At 47.0% G+C, this 21,118-nt stretch overlaps 1 protein-coding gene across 1 annotated transcript in view; it reads right to left on the reverse strand.

The window, feature by feature from the left end:
• LOC114658751 (cytochrome P450 2J4-like) overlaps positions 1-21,105 on the reverse strand; it is a 64,298-nt gene extending 43,193 nt beyond the window's left edge. Inside the window, exons 1-2 of the mRNA XM_028810795.2 lie at positions 20,843-21,105; positions 2,955-3,120 (exon numbers count right to left, since the gene is read on the reverse strand). Coding sequence (XP_028666628.2) covers positions 2,955-3,120; positions 20,843-21,034 — 358 coding nt within the window. The 5' untranslated portion in view covers positions 21,035-21,105. The remainder of the gene's footprint in view (positions 1-2,954; positions 3,121-20,842) is intronic.
• Positions 21,106-21,118: the final 13 nt, after the last annotated feature.

Genomic DNA, 21,118 nt, shown 5'->3' on the forward strand with positions numbered 1-21,118 from the left:
AGCATCGTTCAACCCACATCGATGGCACCGAAGTTTTCTTGGAGGGTCGCTCTTTAACCTTTGATGTGTCGTCCCTGTTATCTCTTCTAGTTTTTGGCATCCATTACATCACAGGGTCGGGTAATTGATGGTCGGGTAAGTGAAAGACATGGTCAGCCAAATACATCTGGGTGACAGGTCAAACGTTTTGGTGAGTCTCACTCAGCCGCAAGACCTCATCACTCGTGGCTCAATCATGGAAGGCGATACTGAGGGTTCTTCACAAACAAAACATTGAGGTTTTGACCTAAGCTTTTGGTTATCCACCACCTTTGACCAGCATTGAATAGTTTGATCTTCATTACCCTATCACAACGCATTCTTTAGAAAACCCCCATGGGTTGACTGACTCATATACAGACGTCTTCATTGGAGCCTTCATTCAATGTAATGGTGCTACAAAGGTACATAAACTGGGTGGCCTCATTGAGCTCCCCATCATCCCACAATGATCCAGAGTTTGGTGGTATGGGTTCACCTGCACAACTTTGGTCTTCCTGTTGCTAATCTGGAATCCAACTTTCCACATCACAAGTTCCAACTTGGTGGTTATGTTTCGGAGCGTAGGTTGTGTTTAGGCCATGAGCACGACGTAAATTGAAAAATTGTAGTTGGCAAGGCCGGCATGGCCTGTCCACTGAAATCCACTCTCTTCAGATCACTTGTCACCCACCACAGGGAAATGTCCATTGCAAGAAAGAAGAGGAATGGCACCCCAAGGTGCACCCCTGTCAGACACCAGTGTTGATGGTGAATTCTTCCATGAACCCACTGCTGGATGGAGGAGGTCAAACTGTGGTAGAGGCTCCAGAACGTGTCGAAGTACAAGTAGGAATGAAAATCAATGAAGTTAATTGGCACCAGCCAATTAATAAAGGACAGATTACCCAAAAGTGCCAGTACCCTAAGGGTCAGACTACCCTAAGACCTGAAACTGCAAAAGGCAGACCATGAAAGGAAGAACATGGAAATGAACAGACAACTGAAAGGGCAGACTACTGAGGTGTAGAAATGGCAAATGACTGGTTGATAAATGGTAATAATTACAATAATGTGAGGCAAGAAGACCCCCAAAGAGCACATTGGTAAAGAAGTCGCACTGCTACAAAACTGATATCCTGAAAGAAAAACTATTGAAAAAACAGACTGTTAAAAGGGGAAAACTTCAAAATGTCAGAATCCAAAAGGATAAAATTACCAAGCAACGACAGCCCAGGAGGCAGACGACCCCACAGCTGACAACACACAGGGCAGACTATCTAGAGGGGTGATATCGTAAAAGAGCTGACTATTAAAGAGCTGATATCTTAAATGAGACATCCATGAGACACTCTATATCTAAAATACCGAAATCTAAAGGGGACACTAAAAATAAAGCCGATATGCCAAAATGACTACTAATGACTACGTCTCACATCATGAAAACCATTGAGAGGCTGGTCCTGGACTATATGAGTCCTCTTGTGGTAGACCACCTGGACCCACTGCAGTTTGCCTAACAGACAACGATTGGAGAGGAGGATGCAATTATCTGTCTGCTCCACCAACTGGACAAAGCTGACCACACTGTGAGGATTCGTTTTTTTTATTTCTCCAGTGCTTTCAACACCATCCAGACATCCCCATTAAGGTGGTAAACTCAGAGATATGCAGGTGAATGTGGTGTCTTGATGATGGACTACCTGTCAGGAAGACCACCGTCTGTGAGACTCAATGACTGTGTGAAAAACACTGGAACACCACAAGGAACAGGCTTGTCTGCTTCTCTCTTTTCTCTGCACACCTCAGACTCTAAATATAACAGGAGGTCACGTCACCTGCAGAAAATCTCAGGTGATTCTGCACTTATGGAGAGTATTGATAAGAGGGATGTGACAGAAGAGAGGAGTCAGGGGGAGAACTTGGAGAATTATCTTTGAAAACCAAATGAACTGCTTATTGAGTTTCACCACACCAAACAACCTCTACGCCAGAATAATGAACCACTCCTATAAGTACTTGGGGGTCCACATCAATGACAGGTTGGACTGGTCTTGTAATACAGAGGACCTACCTGTATATAAGAAGGGGACAAAGTGCTTACTTCTTCCTTATGAGACTGTGTTCCTTTAATGTGGGAAGTGACATCCTTCACATCTTCTACAACTTCATGATGGCCAGTGTGGTGTGTTGAGCTGGAATCATATACTTCAGGAGAGGACCACTGAATCAACAAGCTAATTAACAGGACAGGCTCAGTTATGGGACACACTCTGGACCCCCTGGAGGTCGTAGTGGAAGAAAACAAAACTGAGTGCCATTATGAACAATGCAGCACATCCTCTTTCTGACACACCAATACTGAGGACTTTCAGCCAACAAATTATTCAGCAGAAGTGTGTCAGGAAAAACAATGGGGGCTCATCTATCTATCTATCTATCTATCTATCTATCTATCTATCTATCTATCTATCTATCTATCTATCTATCTATCTATCTATCTATCTATCTATCTATCTATCTATGTTACTGTTAAATAGTTCCTTTCATCTGTCTGTTTCTATCTAATGTTGTACTTTTCATACTTGTCTATCTGTTATATAGCACCTTTCTCTTCTTTCTATCTTTTCAAACCTACTGAGTAATTGTTCAAGATGTTGACTCCAGTGGTGGGCTTTACTGTTTGTAAGTTTATGCTTCATAGTCCATTATACAAGCAAACTTACAAGGTGTTCTCCACTGGCAAGCTTGTTGTCCAGATGCCACGTTCACATTTGGAAATATCTATCAGCATGTAGAGTTCTACTTACACATTACTAATAAAATTTAAAAAGTAATCAAGTGACATAGGTGTATATATACAGTACTGTATGTAAATAGATATATATATATATATATATATATATATATATATATATATATATATAGATGAATACCAGTTTTTTTGTAGTAGATCCTGTCATAAATAGCAAGTTGTGGCCGGCCAGTCAAGGCATATCCTTGCGTCAGCAGAGCCTCCTTGGCCAACTTGTACCCATTGACGATCACAGATTTACTTCCTCCAAGTCTCAGACTGTAGATATCTCCATACTTTTCTGTAAGCTGAATAGAAATCAAAGGTAAACTCTTCGCTTACACTCTCTTCTAATGCTTTCTGTATTTACTGTGTATTTCTATATATATAGGAGTACAATTCCCAGCCAGCGTGCCCTGAGGATGTCCCACCAGTGAGATGCTGCTTCCAATGTGTGTGGTGGGGTGAGGGGATGGGATGAATATGACTTTGGACAGCAGTCACCTCCTGTCCTTCCATTGTGGCATCCCATTCTGGCCAGAAACCAACCTCCATCCCGGCCAGGATGCCTGACCATCTAACATGGCACTCACAATAAATATTGTGTCCTGCGGACAAATCGGGCAGGAACCTTAACGTGTTATGAATGAGCACTAGTTGATTGTCACCTGTTGTGGGTGACATATGCCAGGATTTCAACATGTCAGCCATGTGCAAGTGTCAGACTGAGGGAAGTCATTGCACAGGTCTTGTTTTCCCATTCCCATTGGACAATTTTAAGATAAAACGGAACATGTAGTTGTGATGAGTTTGTTAACAACTTGTTATAGCCAAGTCAATAGTCTTGGTTGTGTAGTTGCCGGTCTGGGTAAAGGGGTCGGCCATTACAACTGACGATGGCATTTCAATGAAAGGTTTGCAGAATGCTGGCGTGTAACTCTCTACGGCTCACCCAGTCTCTCTCAGTGAGTTGCTGCACTACTGTCATTCTATATGGATGGAAATGAAGGTCCTCATGCAGAATCCTCCTGAAAGACGTGTTGGAAATGCAGAAGGCAGAAGTGCGCTGAACATCTAGGAGACTGCAAAATAGATGCCCTTACAGCTTGGATGTTTTCAGGCGTTATGCCCCTGGTAGGGCCACCCAAGGCAAACTGGTCCTCCTATGACGAATAAAAAATTTGGACGGCGTTTTCCCTCACCCGGACGTGGGTCACCGGGACCCCCCTCTGGAGCCAGGCCTGGAGGTGGGGCTCGATGGCGAGCGCCTGGTGGCCGGGCTTGCACCCATGGGGCTCGGCCGGGCACAGCCCGAAGAGGCAACGTGGGTCCCCCTTCCCATGGGCTCACCACCTATGGGAGGGGCCAAGGAGGTCGGGTGCAGTGTGAGTTGGGTGGTGGCCGAAGGCGGGGACCTTGGCGGTCCGATCCTCGGCTACAGAAGCTGGCTCTTGGGACGTGGAATATCACCTCTCTGAAGGGGAAGGAGCCTGAGCTTGTGTGTGAGGTTCCGGCTAGATATAGTCGGGCTCACGTCGACACACAGCTTGGACTCTGGAACCAATCTCCTTGAGAGGGGCTGGACTCTCTACCACTCTGGAGTTGCCCCCGGTGAGAGGCACCGAGCGGGTTTGGATATACTTATTGCCCCCCCGACTTGGAGCCTGTACATTGGGGTTTACCCCAGTAGACGAGAGGGTAGCCTCCCTTCGCCTTTTGGTGGGGGGACGGGTCCTAACTGTTGTTTGTGCGTATGCACCGAACAGCAGTTCGGAGTTCCCACCCTTTTTGCAGTCCCTGGAGGGGGTGCTAGAGGGCATACCTTCTGGGGACTCCCTCGTTCTGCTGGGAGACTTCAATGCTCACGTGGGCAATGACAGTGAGACCTGGAAGGGCGTGATTGGGAGGAATGGCCCCCCCAATCTGAACACGAGCGGTGTTTTGTTATTGGACTTCTGTGCTCATCACGGATTGTCCATAATGAACACCATGTTCAAGCATAGGGGTGTTCATATGTGCACTTGGCACCAGGACACCCTAGGCCTCAGTTCGATGATCGACTTTGTGGTCGTGTCGTCGGACTTGTGGCCACATGTCTTGAAAACTCGGGTGAAGAGAGGGGTGGAGCTGTCAACTGATCACCACCTGGTGGTGAGTTGGCTTCGATGGTGGGGGAGGATGCCGGTCAGGCCTGGTAGGCCCCAAACGTGTTGTGAGGGTCTGCTGGGAACGTCTGGCAGAGCCCCCTGTCAGAAGTAGCTTCAACTCCCACCTCCGGCAGAACTTCGACCACATCCCGAGGGAGGTGGGGGACATTGAGTCCGAATGGGCCATGTTCTGTGCCTCTATTGTTGAGGCAGCTGACCGGAGCTGTGGCCGTAAGGTGGTCGGTGCCTGTCGTGGCAGCAATCCCCGAACCCGTTGGTGGACACCGGCGGTGAAGGATGCCATCAAGCTGAAGAAGGAGTCCTACAGGACCCTTTTGTCCTGTGGTACCCTACAGGCAGCTGATAGGTACCGGCAGGCCAAGCGGAATGCAGCTTCGGTGGTTGCTGAGGCAAAAACTCGGGCATGAGAGGAGTTTGGGGAGGCCATGGAGAACGACTTTCGGACGGCTTTGAGGAGATTCTGGTCCACCGTCCGGCGTCTCAGGAGGGGGAAGCAGTGCAGTGTCAACACTGTATATGGTGGGGATGGTGCGCTGCTGACCTTGGTGGGGGGAGTACTTCGAAGACCTCCTCAATCCCAATAACATGCCTTCCAATGAGGAAGCAGAGCCTGGGGACTCAGAGGTGGGCTCCCCCATCTCTGGGACTGAGGTCACCGAGGTGGTCAAAAAACTCCTTGGTGGTAGGGCCCCGGGGGTGGATGAGATACGCCCGGAGTTCCTCAAGGCTCTGGATGTTGTAGGACTGTCTTGGTTGACACGCCTCTGCAACATCGCATGGACATCAGGGACAGTGCCTCTGGATTGGCAGACCGGGGTGGTGGTCCCCCTCTTTAAGAAGGGGGACCGGAGGGTGTGTTCCAACTACAGAGGGATCACACTCCTCAGCCTCCCTGGAAAAGTCTATTCGGGGGTTCTGGAGAGGAGGGTCCGTCGGATAGTCGAACCTCGGATTCAGGAGGAACAGTGTGGTTTTCGTCCTGGTCGCGGAACAGTGGACCAGCTCTACACCCTTAGAAAGGTCCTGGAGGGTGCATGGGAGTTCGCCCAACCAGTCTACATGTGTTTTGTGGACTTGGAAAAGGCGTTTGACCGTGTCCCTCGGGGAATCCTGTGGGGGGTGCTCCGGGAGTATGGGGTACCGGACCCCCTGATAAGGGCGGTTCGGTCCCTGTACAACCGGTGTCAGAGCTTGGTCCACATTGCCGGCAGTAAGTCAAACCTGTTTCCAGTGAGAGTTGGACTCCGCCAGGGCTGCCCATTGTCACCGATTCTGTTCATAACTTTTATGGACAGAATTTCTAGGCGCAGCCAGGGTGTTAAGGGGGTCCGGTTTGGTGGACTCAGGATTGGGTCACTGCTTTTTGCAGATGATGTTGTCCTGTTTGCTTCATCAGGCCGTGATCTTCAGCTCTCTCTGGATCGGTTCGCAGCTGAGTGTGAAGAGGCTGGGATGGGAATCAGCACCTCCAAATCCGAGACCATGGTCCTCAGCCGGAAAAGGGTGGAGTGCCCTCTCAGGGTTGGGAGCGAGATCCTGCCTCAAGTGGAGGAGTTCAAGTATCTTGGGGTCTTGTTCACGAGTGAGGGAAGAATGGAGCGTGAGATCGACAGGCGGATCGGTGCGGCGTCCGCAGTGATGCGGGCTCTACATCGGTCTGTCGTGGTGAAAAAGGAGCTGAGCCATAAGGCAAAGCTCTCAATTTACCGGTCGATCTATGTTCCTACCCTCACCTATGGTCATGAGCTATGGGTAGTGACCGAAAGAACAAGATCGCGAATACAAGCGGCCGAAATGAGTTTCCTCTGCAGGGTGTCTGGGCTCTCCCTTAAAGATAGGGTGAGAAGCTCAGAGTAGAGCCGCTGCTCCTCCGCATCGAGAGGAGTCAGATGAGGTGGCTCGGGCATCTGATCAGGATGCCTCCTGGACGCCTCCCTGGTGAGGTGTTCCGGGCACGTCCAACCGGGAGGTGGCTCCGGGGAAGACCCAGGACACGCTGGAGGGACTATGTCTCCTGGCTGGCCTGGGAACGCCTCGGGATTCTCCCGGAAGAGCTAGAAGAAGTTGCCGGGGAGAGGGAAGTCTGGGCATCTCTGCTCAAGCTGCTGCCCCCGCGACCCGACCTCGGATAAGCGGAAGAGGATGGATGGATGGATGGAAATATGATGTGCTCGCTATAGATTCAGAAACTGAAGTGATTTACGTTGGGTTTGTGACTCATATTTATACAATTTCAAGTTTTATCAGATTATCGAATTAAAAATAATACTTTAAATACGAGTCGATTTTTTGCGGATTTTGTAGCATTGTAAGGTGTGAATCGGTTACAATGGCGGCCTCCATAACGCTGACACTCAGCGTGGATAAAACAGATTAATATTTGAATTTCATTGTAAGTTATTTTATTCTTTATTGATAAATAAAAGACTAATCTTCTATAAATACCTCTTTGAAGTTATAAGCCAGCATTTAAATATTTAATCCGCGATAGTGCATAGCTTGTCAATCACGGACATTCGAAATGCCAAAATGACAGCTTTCAACACCTGTCTCGAGTGTTTGAGAGCCCATGTTTAGGTCCGTACGATCCATAGTGTCAAAAAATTGGGATCCAAGCTTTTTGCGCGGCTTAAGCGAATTCGCGGATTACTGGCCCGCGGCTTAATGGCCCTACACTGTATGTAGTTTAAATTTAATGAATGGGACTCAATTAGTTTAACTCTACACAAAGAAATTCACTTCAATTCCCTAATGTTCTCCTGATAGAATGTTTTATTTTTAATGGCAGGTTGTGCGGTGTGGTGGTTAAGGCTTTGGACTTCCAACAGACAGAAGAGTGCATCACAATCAAGTGAACTGCACTGGGACTTAAGCCAAACAAAAAGCTGGGCAGGAAAGAAGATACACAGGGCATGAGGACTTTCTCCTTCAGACGCCCCGATGGCTAGCTAATAAGTAAACACTCTGAAAATATTTACACTGCCTGCTATCAGATTCAGCTATTTGCCCATGGCCAAGAGGAGACATATTCCAGCAAAAATGATTTTGATTAGTGTTTGCAGGGCACTAAAATTTACTCGACAGCAACCAAACCACACGTTACTGTATGTTTAAATACCCCAGACGAAATTTCATTGGTTTACTCCTGGACAGATCCTGTAGGTAATAATAGGCTGTCAATATTTTTTTAAACAGTCGTGGCTAAAAGTTTTGAGTGTGATACAAATATTAATTTTCACAATGTTTGCTGCTTCAGTGTTTTTAGATCTTTTTGTGTGAGGTTTCTCTGATATACCAAAGTAGAATTACAAGCAGTTCAGAAGTTTCAAAGGCTTTTATTGACAATTACGTAAAGTTCATGCAAAGAGTCCATATCTGCAGTGTTGGCCCTTATTTCTTTTTCAAGACCTCTGCAATTCACCCTGGCAGGCTGGCAATCAACCTCTGGGCCAAATCCTGATTGATGGCAGCTGCCCATTCCTGCATAATCAATGCTTGGAGTTCTTCTTTCAGCAGGATAGATTTACCTGATTTAAATAAAATAATTTCTCAACTGAGACCCTCTACCTGCGTCCTCGACTCAATACCAACAAGTATTTTCAAAGAAGTATCGGGCGTGCTAATTGATAATGTTCTTGACATAGTAAACTCATCATTAGATACGGGGGTCTTCCCAGACTGTCTTAAGACTGCTGTAGTTAAACCCCTACTCAAGAAAAATAATCTCAACCCCTCTGCTTTTGAAAATTTTAGACCCATTTCTAACCTGCCTTTCTCAAGTAAAATTCTAGAGAAAGCAGTCATTATACAGCTAAATGAGCACCTTAATAAACCTGCTATTCTTGATAAATTTCAGTCAGGTTTTAGAACAAATCACAGCACAGAAACTGCACTCGTTAAAGTAGTCAATGACTTGTGGGTCAATGCAGACAGAGGCCATTTATCTGTTCTCATCCTCTTAGATCTGAGTGCCGCATTTGACACCACTGATCATAATATTCTTAGAAATCACCTTAGTCAATGGGTGGGCCTCTCTGGCAGCGTCTTAAATTGGTTTGAATCCTACCTGGCAGGTAGAAAATTCTTTGTTAGTTGTGGTAATTATACTTCAAAGACACATGATGTCCTATATGGTGGTCCACAAGGCTCTATCCTGGGTCCACTGCTCTTTTCGATCTCCATGCTTCTGTTAGGTCAGATTATCTTGGGGCATAACGTGAGCTACCACAGCTATGCTGATGACATACAGCTGTATTTACCAATAGCACCTGATGACCCCGACTCTCCTGATTCACTGACACAAAGTCTTACTTGTGTCCTGCGGTGGGTTGGCACCCTGCCCGAGATTGGTTCCTGCCTTGTGCCCTGTGTTGGCTGGGATTGGCTCCAGCAGACCCCCGTGACCCGGTGTTCGGATTCAGCGGGTTGGAAAATGGATGGATGGATGGAAGTCTTACTTGTGTATCTAAATGGATGAGTAGTAATTTTCTCAAGCTAAATAAATAGAAAACAGAAATTTTAGTGATTGGCAATAATGGATATAATGAGGTTATTAGAAATAAACTTGATGCATTAGGATTAAAAGTCAAGATGGAGGTAAAGAATTTAGGGGTAACTGTTGACTGTAACCTGAATTTTAAATCACATATTAATCAGATCACTAGGACAGCATTTTTTCACTTAAGAAACATAGCAAAAGTTAGACCTCTTATATCACTGAAAGATGCTGAGAAATTAGTTCCCTCTTTTGTTTTCAGTCGACTAGATTACTGTAACGCAATCCTCTTAGGACTACCCAAAAAAGACATAAATCGTTTGCAACGAGTGCAGAATGCAGCTGCTAGAATCCTAACTTGGAAAAGAAAAATCCGAACACATTTCTCCCGTTTTGACGTCACTACACTGGTTACCGGTGTCATTCAGAATTGATTTTAAAATACTGCTTATGGTTTACAAAGCCTTCAATAATCTCGCTCCATCTTATATATTGGAATGTCTGACATCTTATATTCCAAATCATAACCTCAGATCCTCAAATGAGTGTCTGCTTAGAATTCCAAGAGCTAAACTTAAAAGAAGTGGTGAGGCGGGCGGCCTTTTGCTGTTATGCACCTAAAATATGGAAGAGCCTACCAATAGGAATTCAACAGGCTGATACGGTGGAGCACTTTAAAAAACTGCTGAAAACACATTACTTTAACATGGCCTTCTCATAACTTCATTTCAGTTTAATCCTGATGCTCTGTATATTCAATTAATTATCATAACTATTCATGGAAGCTCTAAAATCCGTACTAACCCCTACTCTCTTTTCTGTTTTTTTTTTCTCGGTTTTCTGTGGTGGCGACCTGTGCCACCACCACCTAATCAAAGCACCGTGATGTTCCTACATTGATGGATTAAAAGTCAGACGTCTACATGACTATCATCATCAAGTCCTTCCATGAGAACCCTAAATACAAAGAGGACTGATCATTTATGTGAGGTAGAATACCCAGAGGGGGCTGGGTGGTCTCATGGTCTGGAACCCCCTCAGATTTTATTTTTTTCTCCAGCCGTCTGGAGTTTTTTTTTGTTTTTTCTGTCCTCCCTGGCCATCGGACCTTAATTTTATTTTATGTTAATTAGTGTTGTCTTATTTTAATTCTTACTTTGTCTTTTTTTCTCTTTTCTTCATCATGTAAAGCCCTTTGAGCTATATTATTTGTATGAAAATGTGCTATAGAAATAAATGTTGTTGCTGTTGTTGGAGTTTGTCAGAATTGGTGGGTTTGTGTTTGTCCACCCGCCTCTTCAGTTCTCAATGGGGAGTTTCATGGCCACGGATCCAAAATTTCGATGTTTTGTTCACGAGCTACTTAGTTCTCACTTTTACCTTATGGCCCGGTGCTCCATCATGTTGGTCACCAAACTGTTCTTGGATGGTAGGCAGAAGTTGCTCTCATGCCTTGGCTGACATGAATGGTCTCAGGATGCTTTACTGTTGGCGTGACACAGGGCTGATGGTAGCGCCGCTCACCTTTTCTTTTTTCCAGATGACCCAAACAATCGGAAAGGGGATTCATTAGAGAAAATGACTTTCCCCCAGCAGTCCTCAGCAGTCCAATCCCAGAATATCAGTCTGTCCCTGATGTTTTTCATGGCTTCTTTGCTGCCCATCTTCACACCCACCAAGCCATCCTCCAAAAGACTTCGCCTCACTCACACCTGCCTGCTGCCATTCCTGAGCAAGCTCTGCCCTGGCGGTGCCCACAGCTGAATCAACTTTAGGAGAAGCTCCTGGAGCTTACTGGACCTTCTTGGGCACCCTGAAGTCTTCTTCACCTCTCTATTCTAACTCATTCGGCATGACAGAGTGACCTCCAGCCTTTTCCTCGTCGACACTCTCACCCGTGTTAACGAGAAGATCACTGAAATGACGTCAGCAGGTCCTTTGGTGGCAGGGCTGACATGCAGTGGTTTTTTGGGATGAAATTCATTTTCATGTCAAAGGAGGACTTTACAATTAATTGCAATTAATCTGATCACTCATCAGAACATTCTGGAGTCGATACAAATTACCACAATAAGAACTTTGTAAAAATTCATATTTTTGTCATTCCCAAAACTTTTGGAATGAGAGACCATGCAAGACTTTAAAAACAAACAAGATTTTAAAATCAATGCGACGCCTCACTGGTAGCCAGTGGAGAGAGAGGCTAACATGGCGTAGATGTGATCCTTTTTTCTTGACCCCATTAAGAATTTCGCTGCAGAGTTTTGAACCCACCGAAAGCATGACAGAGCAGATTTGGGCAGTTCCACATATTACAAATTACAATAATCTAGGTGAGATGTAATAAAGGCATGAATGACTGTTTCCAAGTCCTTCTGTGAAAGACAGGATTTCAGTTTAGAAATTTGCCTCAACTGGTAAAAACTGAACTTTGCTACCGGCAGAGATTTGTTTTTCAAAACTTTAGTGACGACTTGAAGATGACACCTCGGTTTTTTGACAACATTATGAATCACTGCTGCCAAGGAGCCTGCCTGAGTGCCCGTTTCAACTGCAGATGTAGTAGGACCAAACAAGAATGACCTCTGGTTTTATTTTCGTGTAATTGTAAGAAATTTTGTGCCATCCAATTAGGGTTAGGGTTAGGGTTGTTTCATATCCTCAAAGCATTTCAACAGATGAAGTGATGTCAGGACTGTTTGAGATACAACTGCGTATCACCAGCATAACAATGAGATGTGACATCATGTTTGTAAAAGATGGCCCTCAATTGGAGCAGACAAAGGGAAAATAGAAGTGGAGCCAAGATCAGTGGCGTGCGTTTGGCTGAGGAGGCGACGGACCTGGGAATCCATATCTGGGGGTTGCAGCCAATTCAAAGAGTGTTTTGAAAATAATTTTAATGTAATATGAACAAATTTAAATTAGTAGAGCTCATTCTCAGTGAAGAACTATGACTTCTAAGCGCTACAAGTTCTCACACCAGGCCTGACCAGGCCCCGCACATGCAAAAAGAGACCTTCTCTTGAAAACATTATGAAAACTCTGTTTACAGTCTTATAAAAATGTTTGGGACCCCCTCTCAGCTTGTATAAAAATTGACTCTCTTTTCAACCAGAAAGATAACAGTGGTATGTCTTTAATTTCCTAGGAACATCTGAGTACTGCTGTGTTTTCCGAACAAAGATTTTTAGTGACGCAGTATTTAGGTGTATGAAATTAAATCAAATGTGAAAAACTGGCTGTGCACAAATGTGGGTCCCCTTGTCATTGTGCTGATTTGAATGCCTGTCACTGCTCAATGCTGATTGGTTGATGAGCTCGTTAAGCCTTGAACTTCATAGACAGGTGTGTCCAATCATGAGATATAAAGGTATTTAAAGGTGGTCAATCACAAGTTGTGCTTCCTTCCCTTTGACTCTCCTCTGAAGAGTGACAGCATGGGATCTCAAAGCAACTCTCCAAAGATCTGAAAACAAAGATTGTTGATTCTCCTGGTTTAGGGGAAGGCTACAAAAAGCCATCTCAGAGGTTTAAACTGTCAGTTTCTGTAACTGTAAGGAATGGAATCAGGAAATGGAAGGCCACAGGCACAGTTGCTGTTAAACCCAGCAGGTCTGGCAGGCCAAGAAAAATACAGGAGCGGCATATGAGCAGGATTGTGAGAATGGTGACAGACAACCCACAGATCACCTCCAAAGACCTGCAAGAACATCTGGCTGCAGATGGTGTATCTGTACATCGTTCTACAATTCAGCACAATTTGCACAAAGAACATCTGTATGGCAGGGTGATGAGAAAGAAGCCCTTTCTGCACTCACGCCACAGAGTCGCTGGTTGCATGCCAATGCTCATTTACACAAGCAAGATTCATTTTGGAACAAAGTGCTTTGGACTGATGAGACAAAAATTGAGTTATTTGGTCAGAACAAAAAGCGCTTTGCATGGCGGAAGAAGAACACCGCATTCCAAGAAAAACACCTGCTACCTACTGTCACATTTGGTGGAGGTTCCATCATGCTGTGGGGCTGTGTGGCCAGTTCAGGGACAGGGGCCCTTGTTAAAGTCGAGGGTCGGATGAATTCAACCCAATATCAACAAATTCTTCAGGATAATGTCAAGCATCAGTCACAAAGTTGAAGTTACGCAGGGGTTGGATATTCCAACAAGACAATGACCCAAAACACAGTTGGAAATCTACAAAGGCATTCATGCAGAGGGAGAACTACAATGTTCTGGAATGGCCGTCACAGTCCCCTGACTTGAATATCATTGAAAATCTATGGTGATGATTTGAAGCAGGCTGTCCATTCAAATTGAACTGGAGAGATTTTGTATGAAGAATGGTCAACAATACCTCCATGCAGAATCAGACACTCATCAAAGGCTATAGGAGAACAGCGTCTAGAGGCTCAAAGGAGCAAAAGGATACTCAGCTAAGTATTGATGTCATATCTCTGTTGCGGTGCCCACATTTATGCACCTGTCTAATTTTGTTATGATGCATATTGCATATTTTCTGTTAATCCATCCATCCATCCATCCATCCATTGTCTCCCGCTTATCCGAGGTCGGGTCGCGGGGGCAGCAGCTTGAGCAGAGATGCCCAGACTTCCCTCTCCCCGGCCACTTCTTCTAGCTCTTCCGGGAGAATCCCAAGGCGTTCCCAGGCCAGTCGAGAGACATAGTCCCTCCAGCGTGTCCTGGGTCTTCCCCGGGGCCTCCTCCCGGTTGGACGTGCCCGGAACACCTCACCAGGGAGGCGTCCAGGAGGCATCCTGATCAGATGCCCGAGCCACCTCATCTGACTCCTCTCGATGCGGAGGAGCAGCGGCTCTACTCTGAGCCCCTCCCGGATGACTGAGCTTCTCACCCTATCTTTAAGGGAAAGCCCAGACACCCTGCGGAGGAAACTCATTTCAGCCGCTTGTATTTGCGATCTCGTTCTTTCGGTCACTACCCATAGCTCATGACCATAGGTGAGGGTAGGAACATAGATCGACTGGTAAATTGAGAGCTTCGCCTTGCGGCTCAGCTCCTTTTTCACCACGACAGACCGATGCAATGCCCGCATTACTGCGGATGCCGCACCGATCCGCCTGTCGATCTCACGCTCCATTCTTCCCTCACTCGTGAACAAGAGCCCGAGATACTTGAACTCCTCCACTTGGGGCAGGATCTCGCTACCAACCCTGAGAGGGCACTCCACCCTTTTCCGGCTGAGGACCATGGTCTCGGATTTGGAGGTGCTGATTCTCATCCCAGCTGCTTCACACTCGGCTGCGAACCGATCCAGAGAGAGCTGAAGATCACGGCCTGATGAAGCAAACAGGACAACATCATCTGCAAAAAGCAGTGACCCAATCCTGAGCCCACCAAACTGGACCCCCTCAACACCCTGGCTGCGCCTAGAAATTCTGTCCATAAAAGATATGAACAGAATCGGTGACAAAGGGCAGCCCTGGCGGAGTCCAACTCTCACTGGAAACGGGTTCGACTTACTGCCGGCAATGCGGACCAAGCTCTGGCACCGATCGTACAGGGACTGAACAGCCCTTATCAGGGGGGCCGGTACCCCATACTCTCGGAGTACCCCCCACAGGATTCCCCGAGGGACACGGTCGAATGCCTTTTCTAAGTCCACAAAACACATGTAGACTGGTTGAGCAAACTCCCATGCACCCTCCAGGACCCTGCTATGGTTGTAGAGCTGGTCCACTGTTCCGCGACCAGGACGAAAACCACACTGTTCCTCCTGAATCTGAGGCTCGACTATCCGACGGACCCTCCTCTCCAGGACCCCTGAATAGACTTTTCCAGGGAGGCTGAGGAGTGTGATCCCTCTGTAGTTGGAACACACCCTCTGATCCCCCTTCTTAAAGAGGGGGACCACCACCCCGGTCTGCCAATCCAGAGGCACTGTCCCTGATGTCCATGCGATGTTGCAGAGGCGTGTCAGCCAAGACAGTCCTACAACATCCAGAGCCTTGAGGAACTCCGGGCGTATCTCATCCACCCCCGGGGCCCTACCACCAAGGAGTTTTTTGACCACCTCGGTGACCTCAGTCCCAGAGATGGGGGAGCCCACCTCTGAGTCCCCAGGCTCTGCTTCCTCATTGGAAGGCATGTTAATGGGATTGAGGAGGTCTTCGAAGTATTCCCCCCACCGACCCACAACATCCCGAGTCGAGGTCAGCAGAGCACCATCCCCACCATATACAGTGTTGACACTGCACTGCTTCCCCTTCCTGAGACGCCGGATGGTGGACCAGAATCTCCTCGAAGCCGTCCGAAAGTCATTCTCCATGGCCTCCCCAAACTCCTCCCACGCCCGAGTTTTTGCCTCAGCAACCACCAAAGCCGCATTCCGCTTGGCCTGCCGGTACCTATCAGCTGCTTCCGGGGTCCCACAGGACAAAAGGGTCCTGTAGGACTCCTTCTTCAGCTTGACGGCATCCTTCACCGCCGGTGTCCACCAGCGGGTTCGGGGATTGCCGCCAAGACAGGCACCGACCACCTTACGGCCACAGCTTCGGTCAGCCGCCTCAACAATAGAGGCACGGAACATGGCCCATTCGGACTCAATGTCCCCCACCTCCCTCGGGATGTGGTCGAAGTTCTGCCGGAGGTGGGAGTTGAAGCTACTTCTGACAGGGGGCTCTGCCAGACGTTCCCAGCAGACCCTCACAACATGTTTGGGCCTACCACGCCTGACCGGCATCCTCCCCCACCATCGAAGCCAACTCACCACCAGGTGGTGATCAGTTGACAGCTCCGCCCCTCTCTTCACCCGAGTGTCCAAGACATGTGGCCGCAAGTCCGACGACACGACCACAAAGTCGATCATCGAACTGAGGCCTAGGGTGTCCTGGTGCCAAGTGCACATATGAACACCCCTATGCTTGAACATGGTGTTCGTTATGGACAATCCGTGACGAGCACAGAAGTCCAATAACAAAACACCGCTCGGGTTCAGATCAGGGGGGCCATTCCTCCCAATCACGCCCTTCCAGGTCTCACTGTCATTGCCCACGTGAGCATTGAAGTCTCCCAGCAGAACGAGGGAGTCCCCAGAAGGTATGCCCTCTAGCACCCCCTCCAGGGACTCCAAAAAGGGTGGGTACTCCGAACTGCTGTTCGGTGCATACGCACAAACAACAGTTAGGACCCGTCCCCCCACCCGAAGGCGAAGGGAGGCTACCCTCTCATCCACCAGGGTAAACCCCAATGTACAGGCTCCAAGTTGGGGGGCAATAAGTATACCGACACCTGCTCGGCGCCTCTCACCGGGGGCAACTCCAGAGTGGTAGAGAGTCCAGCCCCTCTCAAGGAGATTGGTTCCAGAGTCCAAGCTGTGCGTCGAGGTGAGTCCGACTATATCTAGCCGGAACCTCTCAACTTCGCGCACTAGCTCAGGCTCCTTCCCCTTCAGAGAGGTGACATTCCACATCCCAAGAGCCAGTTTCTGTAGCCGAGGATCGGACCGCCAAGGTCCCCGCCTTCGGCCACCACCCAACTCACACTGCACCCGACCTCCTTGGCCCCTCCCATAGGTGGTGAGCCCATGGGAAGGGGGACCCACGTTGCCTCTTCGGGCTGTGCCCGGCCGAGCCCCATGGGTGCAGGCCCGGCCACCAGGCGCTCGCCATCGAGCCCCACCTCCAGGCCTGGCTCCAGAGTGGGGCCCCGGTGACCCGCGTCCGGGCAAGGGAAAATGCCGTCCAAAATTGTTTTTCTTCATAGGAGGTTTGTTTAACCGCTCTTTGTCTCATCCCTCACCTAGGACCAGTTTGCCTTGGGTGGCCCTACCAGGGGCATAAAGCCCCGGACAACAGAGCTCCTAGGATCATTGGGACACGCAAACCCCTCCACCACGATAAGGTGACGGTTAAAGGAGGGGTTCTGTTAATCCAATAAACTTAATGTCACTGCTGAAATCCTACTGTGTCCATAAGGCATGTCAGATATTAAAAGGAAGTTACTACTTTGAAAGCTCAGCCAATGAGAACCAAAAATCCAAAGAATTAAGAGGGGGCCCCAAACTTTTTAATATGACTATTTCACATGGGACAGGTGTGAAAGAAAATGTAATTGCTTGCAAGCTACTAAGGGTTAAAAGCTGACAAATCTGTTCTGCCATAACGGCAGGTTAGTTATTCCTACAGGCGTCTGTCATAAGACAGGGTGCAGTAAGCTGACCTCGGACATCTTCCTTCTTTAGGAACGCGTCTGTGAGACACTGGAAAGATGACCTTTCCTTCTTCAAGGGCTCTATCTGACCCGTACACAAAACAGAAACAGTTGGCCGATTTGCGCAATACACGATGAAATGCTTAGGTAAACGATATTATGCTTTTTGAGACGTAAGTGGAACGAGGAGGGAAGAAAAAATAAAAAGGCAACTGAAAAGGTAAATCTGCGATCTTCTGCCTTGCAGCGCGTGAATCCATGTACTCGATTGTGACTGAATAAAAGCTGATTGAATGAACTATTCCTGTCTTCCTCGGGGGTTACTTCCAAGAGTGGCATTTAGGGGTGGCAAGGGGGGCGACCGCCCCAGGCCCCCCGCGCCTAAGGGGGTCCTGCTTATGAGGTCTGCGTGTCAAGTTTGAGAGAATTTGTCAAGTTATATTCTCCAATTATATTTTCATAAAGTCTGCATTTTATCTTGCAAAAATTTAGCTGAATACTGTAATGAGAAAATCCAGTGTATTTTTTTATTAAATTCATATGTAAGTTTATACAACCCACACATACTGGTAACAAAGATTGATGTAACCGGCTCTGCGTGGGGTTGGTCAGCCCTAGGCCCCCTTGCACACCCCTAAGACCACCTCTGGTTACTTCCACACAGGAAATTGAACCCACGGGTGAAAAGACCTTTGAAAAGGGCCTCCTCCGCTCCTTCTCCCTCCCTCAGCCCTGTATGCGCCATGAATGTGTTAGGGGGTCATTTGTCCAACCTCAGTGTTATTCTGAGATTGTGTTTACCTCACTTATTTCATCTCTCTTGCTCTTTTTCTAACTAGTCCAGTCAGGTAAGTCAGAGAAATAATGTAATCTGTGTTACCCGAATCAATCTGGGTTATGTTATAATTCCTGCATGTACAGGAGTTCCAAGTCACAAGAGCGTCTGACCAACCTGGTGTTAATCAGCATTATCAGGCTTTGCAGTCTTTGTAAGTGTATTATTCCCTTAACCATGGCTCCATCCCTCCCCACTTTGCCAGGTTAGTCAGAGATTTCCTGAACATCACGTTTCCTGACTGATGGATCGGTCAAAGGGGTTCCCTCGATTGGGCTCTGCCATCCCCTGACCTTACACCTTGTAACATTTATTTTTTTGTGGGGCTATATCAAAGCAAGGTGTCTAACCTGTCACAGCTCGAGGAAAGAATCCAAACGGCTTGCAGCGAGGTCGGGGACGAGATGATGCAAAACGTCGGACAGGCTTGCGTTCCGAAGGTGGCTGAAAATGGAGGCGCTCATGTGGAGGTACACAACTAGTCTTCAAGGCGTTGGAACGTGATGGCAAACCTAGCAAGAAAAACTGCAACGACGCATTTGTTGATGCTAGAAGTATTAATAAATTCAGTTTCTTGTGTAATTTATTAAAAGTGTATAGTGACTTTTGGGACACCCTTGTATTATACAGTAAGTCTGTCTTTATTATGCTCATTAATACACTGGAGTAGATAACAGAAGTTAACAGCAAGTAGCCGTGTAATGGCAGGGGCAGTCGGGAGAAATCCCACCACAAAGGAAGCCACCGAAGAGGACCAGCAGCTGGAGGTGACTCAGCCTCGAAAAAGCACCTGTGTCGGAGATGGGGGGCCGAAAATGGCGGAGAATGAATGCAGAGACTATAGCATCCACGGGGATGTCAGTTTCTTTATAAGCAGAGTTGATGGGATTAACCGTATATTATAGGATGTCAAGTGTATTATGGTTTAGAATAAGGAAGTAAACGGAACGTGCAACAAGCCAACCTCTCTTTAATGGAATAAAAGCAGAATATTTAACAGAAACATATTTGTAATGTGGGCAGCACAGTGGCACAGAGCCTTGCAGTAAGGACACCTGGTGGAGTTTGCATGTTCTCCCCGTGTCTGCATGGGTTTCCTCCCACAGTCCAAAGACATGCAGGTTAAGACATTGCCCCTAGGACAGCATTTCTCAACCTTTAAGTATTTGCAACCCGGGTTTTCATAACAGTTTTAATCGTGACCTCCCTAAGGTTTTTTTCTTTTTTTAAAAGAGCCCACTAATACAAATGTGTTCTTTTTTAATTAATGATATATCATAGATGCATATTTTATTATACCCTGTGACCCTGTGTTCGGATTCTGCAGGTTGGAAAATGGATGGATGGATGGATGTATATTTTATTATACCTACTTAACTTTTATCGACATTTATCTAACTCTATATTTATTTTTCTAGTATCAGAATGTAGTTTAAGTTAATTTATTTTGGTTTCATTAGATGTATTTTTCATATTTTCGATTCTTGTTTTCTTTTTTGCACATCTTCGCACCCCCTTTTTGTTACTTCACGCCCCCCTAGGGGGGCCCGCCCCACAGTTTGAGAACCACTGGGCTAGGGTGTGTGTGTGTGTGCCCTGCAGTGAGCTGGCACCCTGCTCTGGGTTTGTTCCTGCCTTGTGCCCTGTGATGGCTGGGATTGGCCCCCCGTGACCCTGTGTTAGGATATAGCGGGTTGGTTAATAACTGACTGACTGACTGACTGACATTTGTAATGTAGGCTTTAATTGTGTTTACACTAAAGTTCTTTTATAATCCCATATTCTTTTTCTTCTTTTTGCTATCTTTGTACAGGTGGTGTTGCATGTGAAAGGAGGAAATTGTAGATAAAAAGTGTGTGGAAAAAAAATTATTATGTTATCAGTATTATTATTGCTATTGTTGCATATTCTTTGGTCTAATAAAAATATCAAGACTTTCTTTAAGCGTGTTGTGGTCAAGTTTAATTTTTGCTTATATGAGTGCTGGTCAATTAATTAACTGCCAACAACAATATTTAAAATTAACATAGAATGTAAAGGCATATAGCGGCTGAAGGGTGGGCTTCTGTCGGCAAGTGCTCTCCTGGCACCCGAGGACCGACTAGCGGGCCGCCACTAACGGGCCCGATGTGCAAAATTCCAGCGGACCGGGACCACTGATCTGGCCGCTAAGAGCCCACTTAGTGGCCCGCTGGAAGTTTGCTATCAGGGTAAATAAAAGTTGTTTCCGGGACGTTCACATGGATAGTTCATGAGAGATCCAAATTCAGTTTCTCTGTAGCACCACTTTTGTTCCTAACTGTCTGCCGTCTTTATTTTTGGAGTTCGGGGTTCAGACTCACCTTTGCCATGTAGAGGTGCGGCTGATCTGAAGTCATACTGAACAAGTCGCCCACAAACGGCACCCAAAAAGGACCCGGTGGGAAGTTTTTGCCATTTCTGTGCTTCAGATAATCCGACACAAGCAACAGCACCACGATGAAAATGATGGCGCTTCGGGTGTCCAACTGCTCCCACAGCCACAAGACCGACATTGCGGACTGAAATGCGCTCCGCTCGGTTGTCAGGCTGCCTTTAACTTGAAGAGGACGGACTTTGTGCAGCAGACCTAGAGTGTG

The sequence above is a fragment of the Erpetoichthys calabaricus genome, chromosome 10 (assembly GCF_900747795.2).
Source record: "Erpetoichthys calabaricus chromosome 10, fErpCal1.3, whole genome shotgun sequence".
NCBI lineage: Eukaryota > Metazoa > Chordata > Cladistia > Polypteriformes > Polypteridae > Erpetoichthys > Erpetoichthys calabaricus.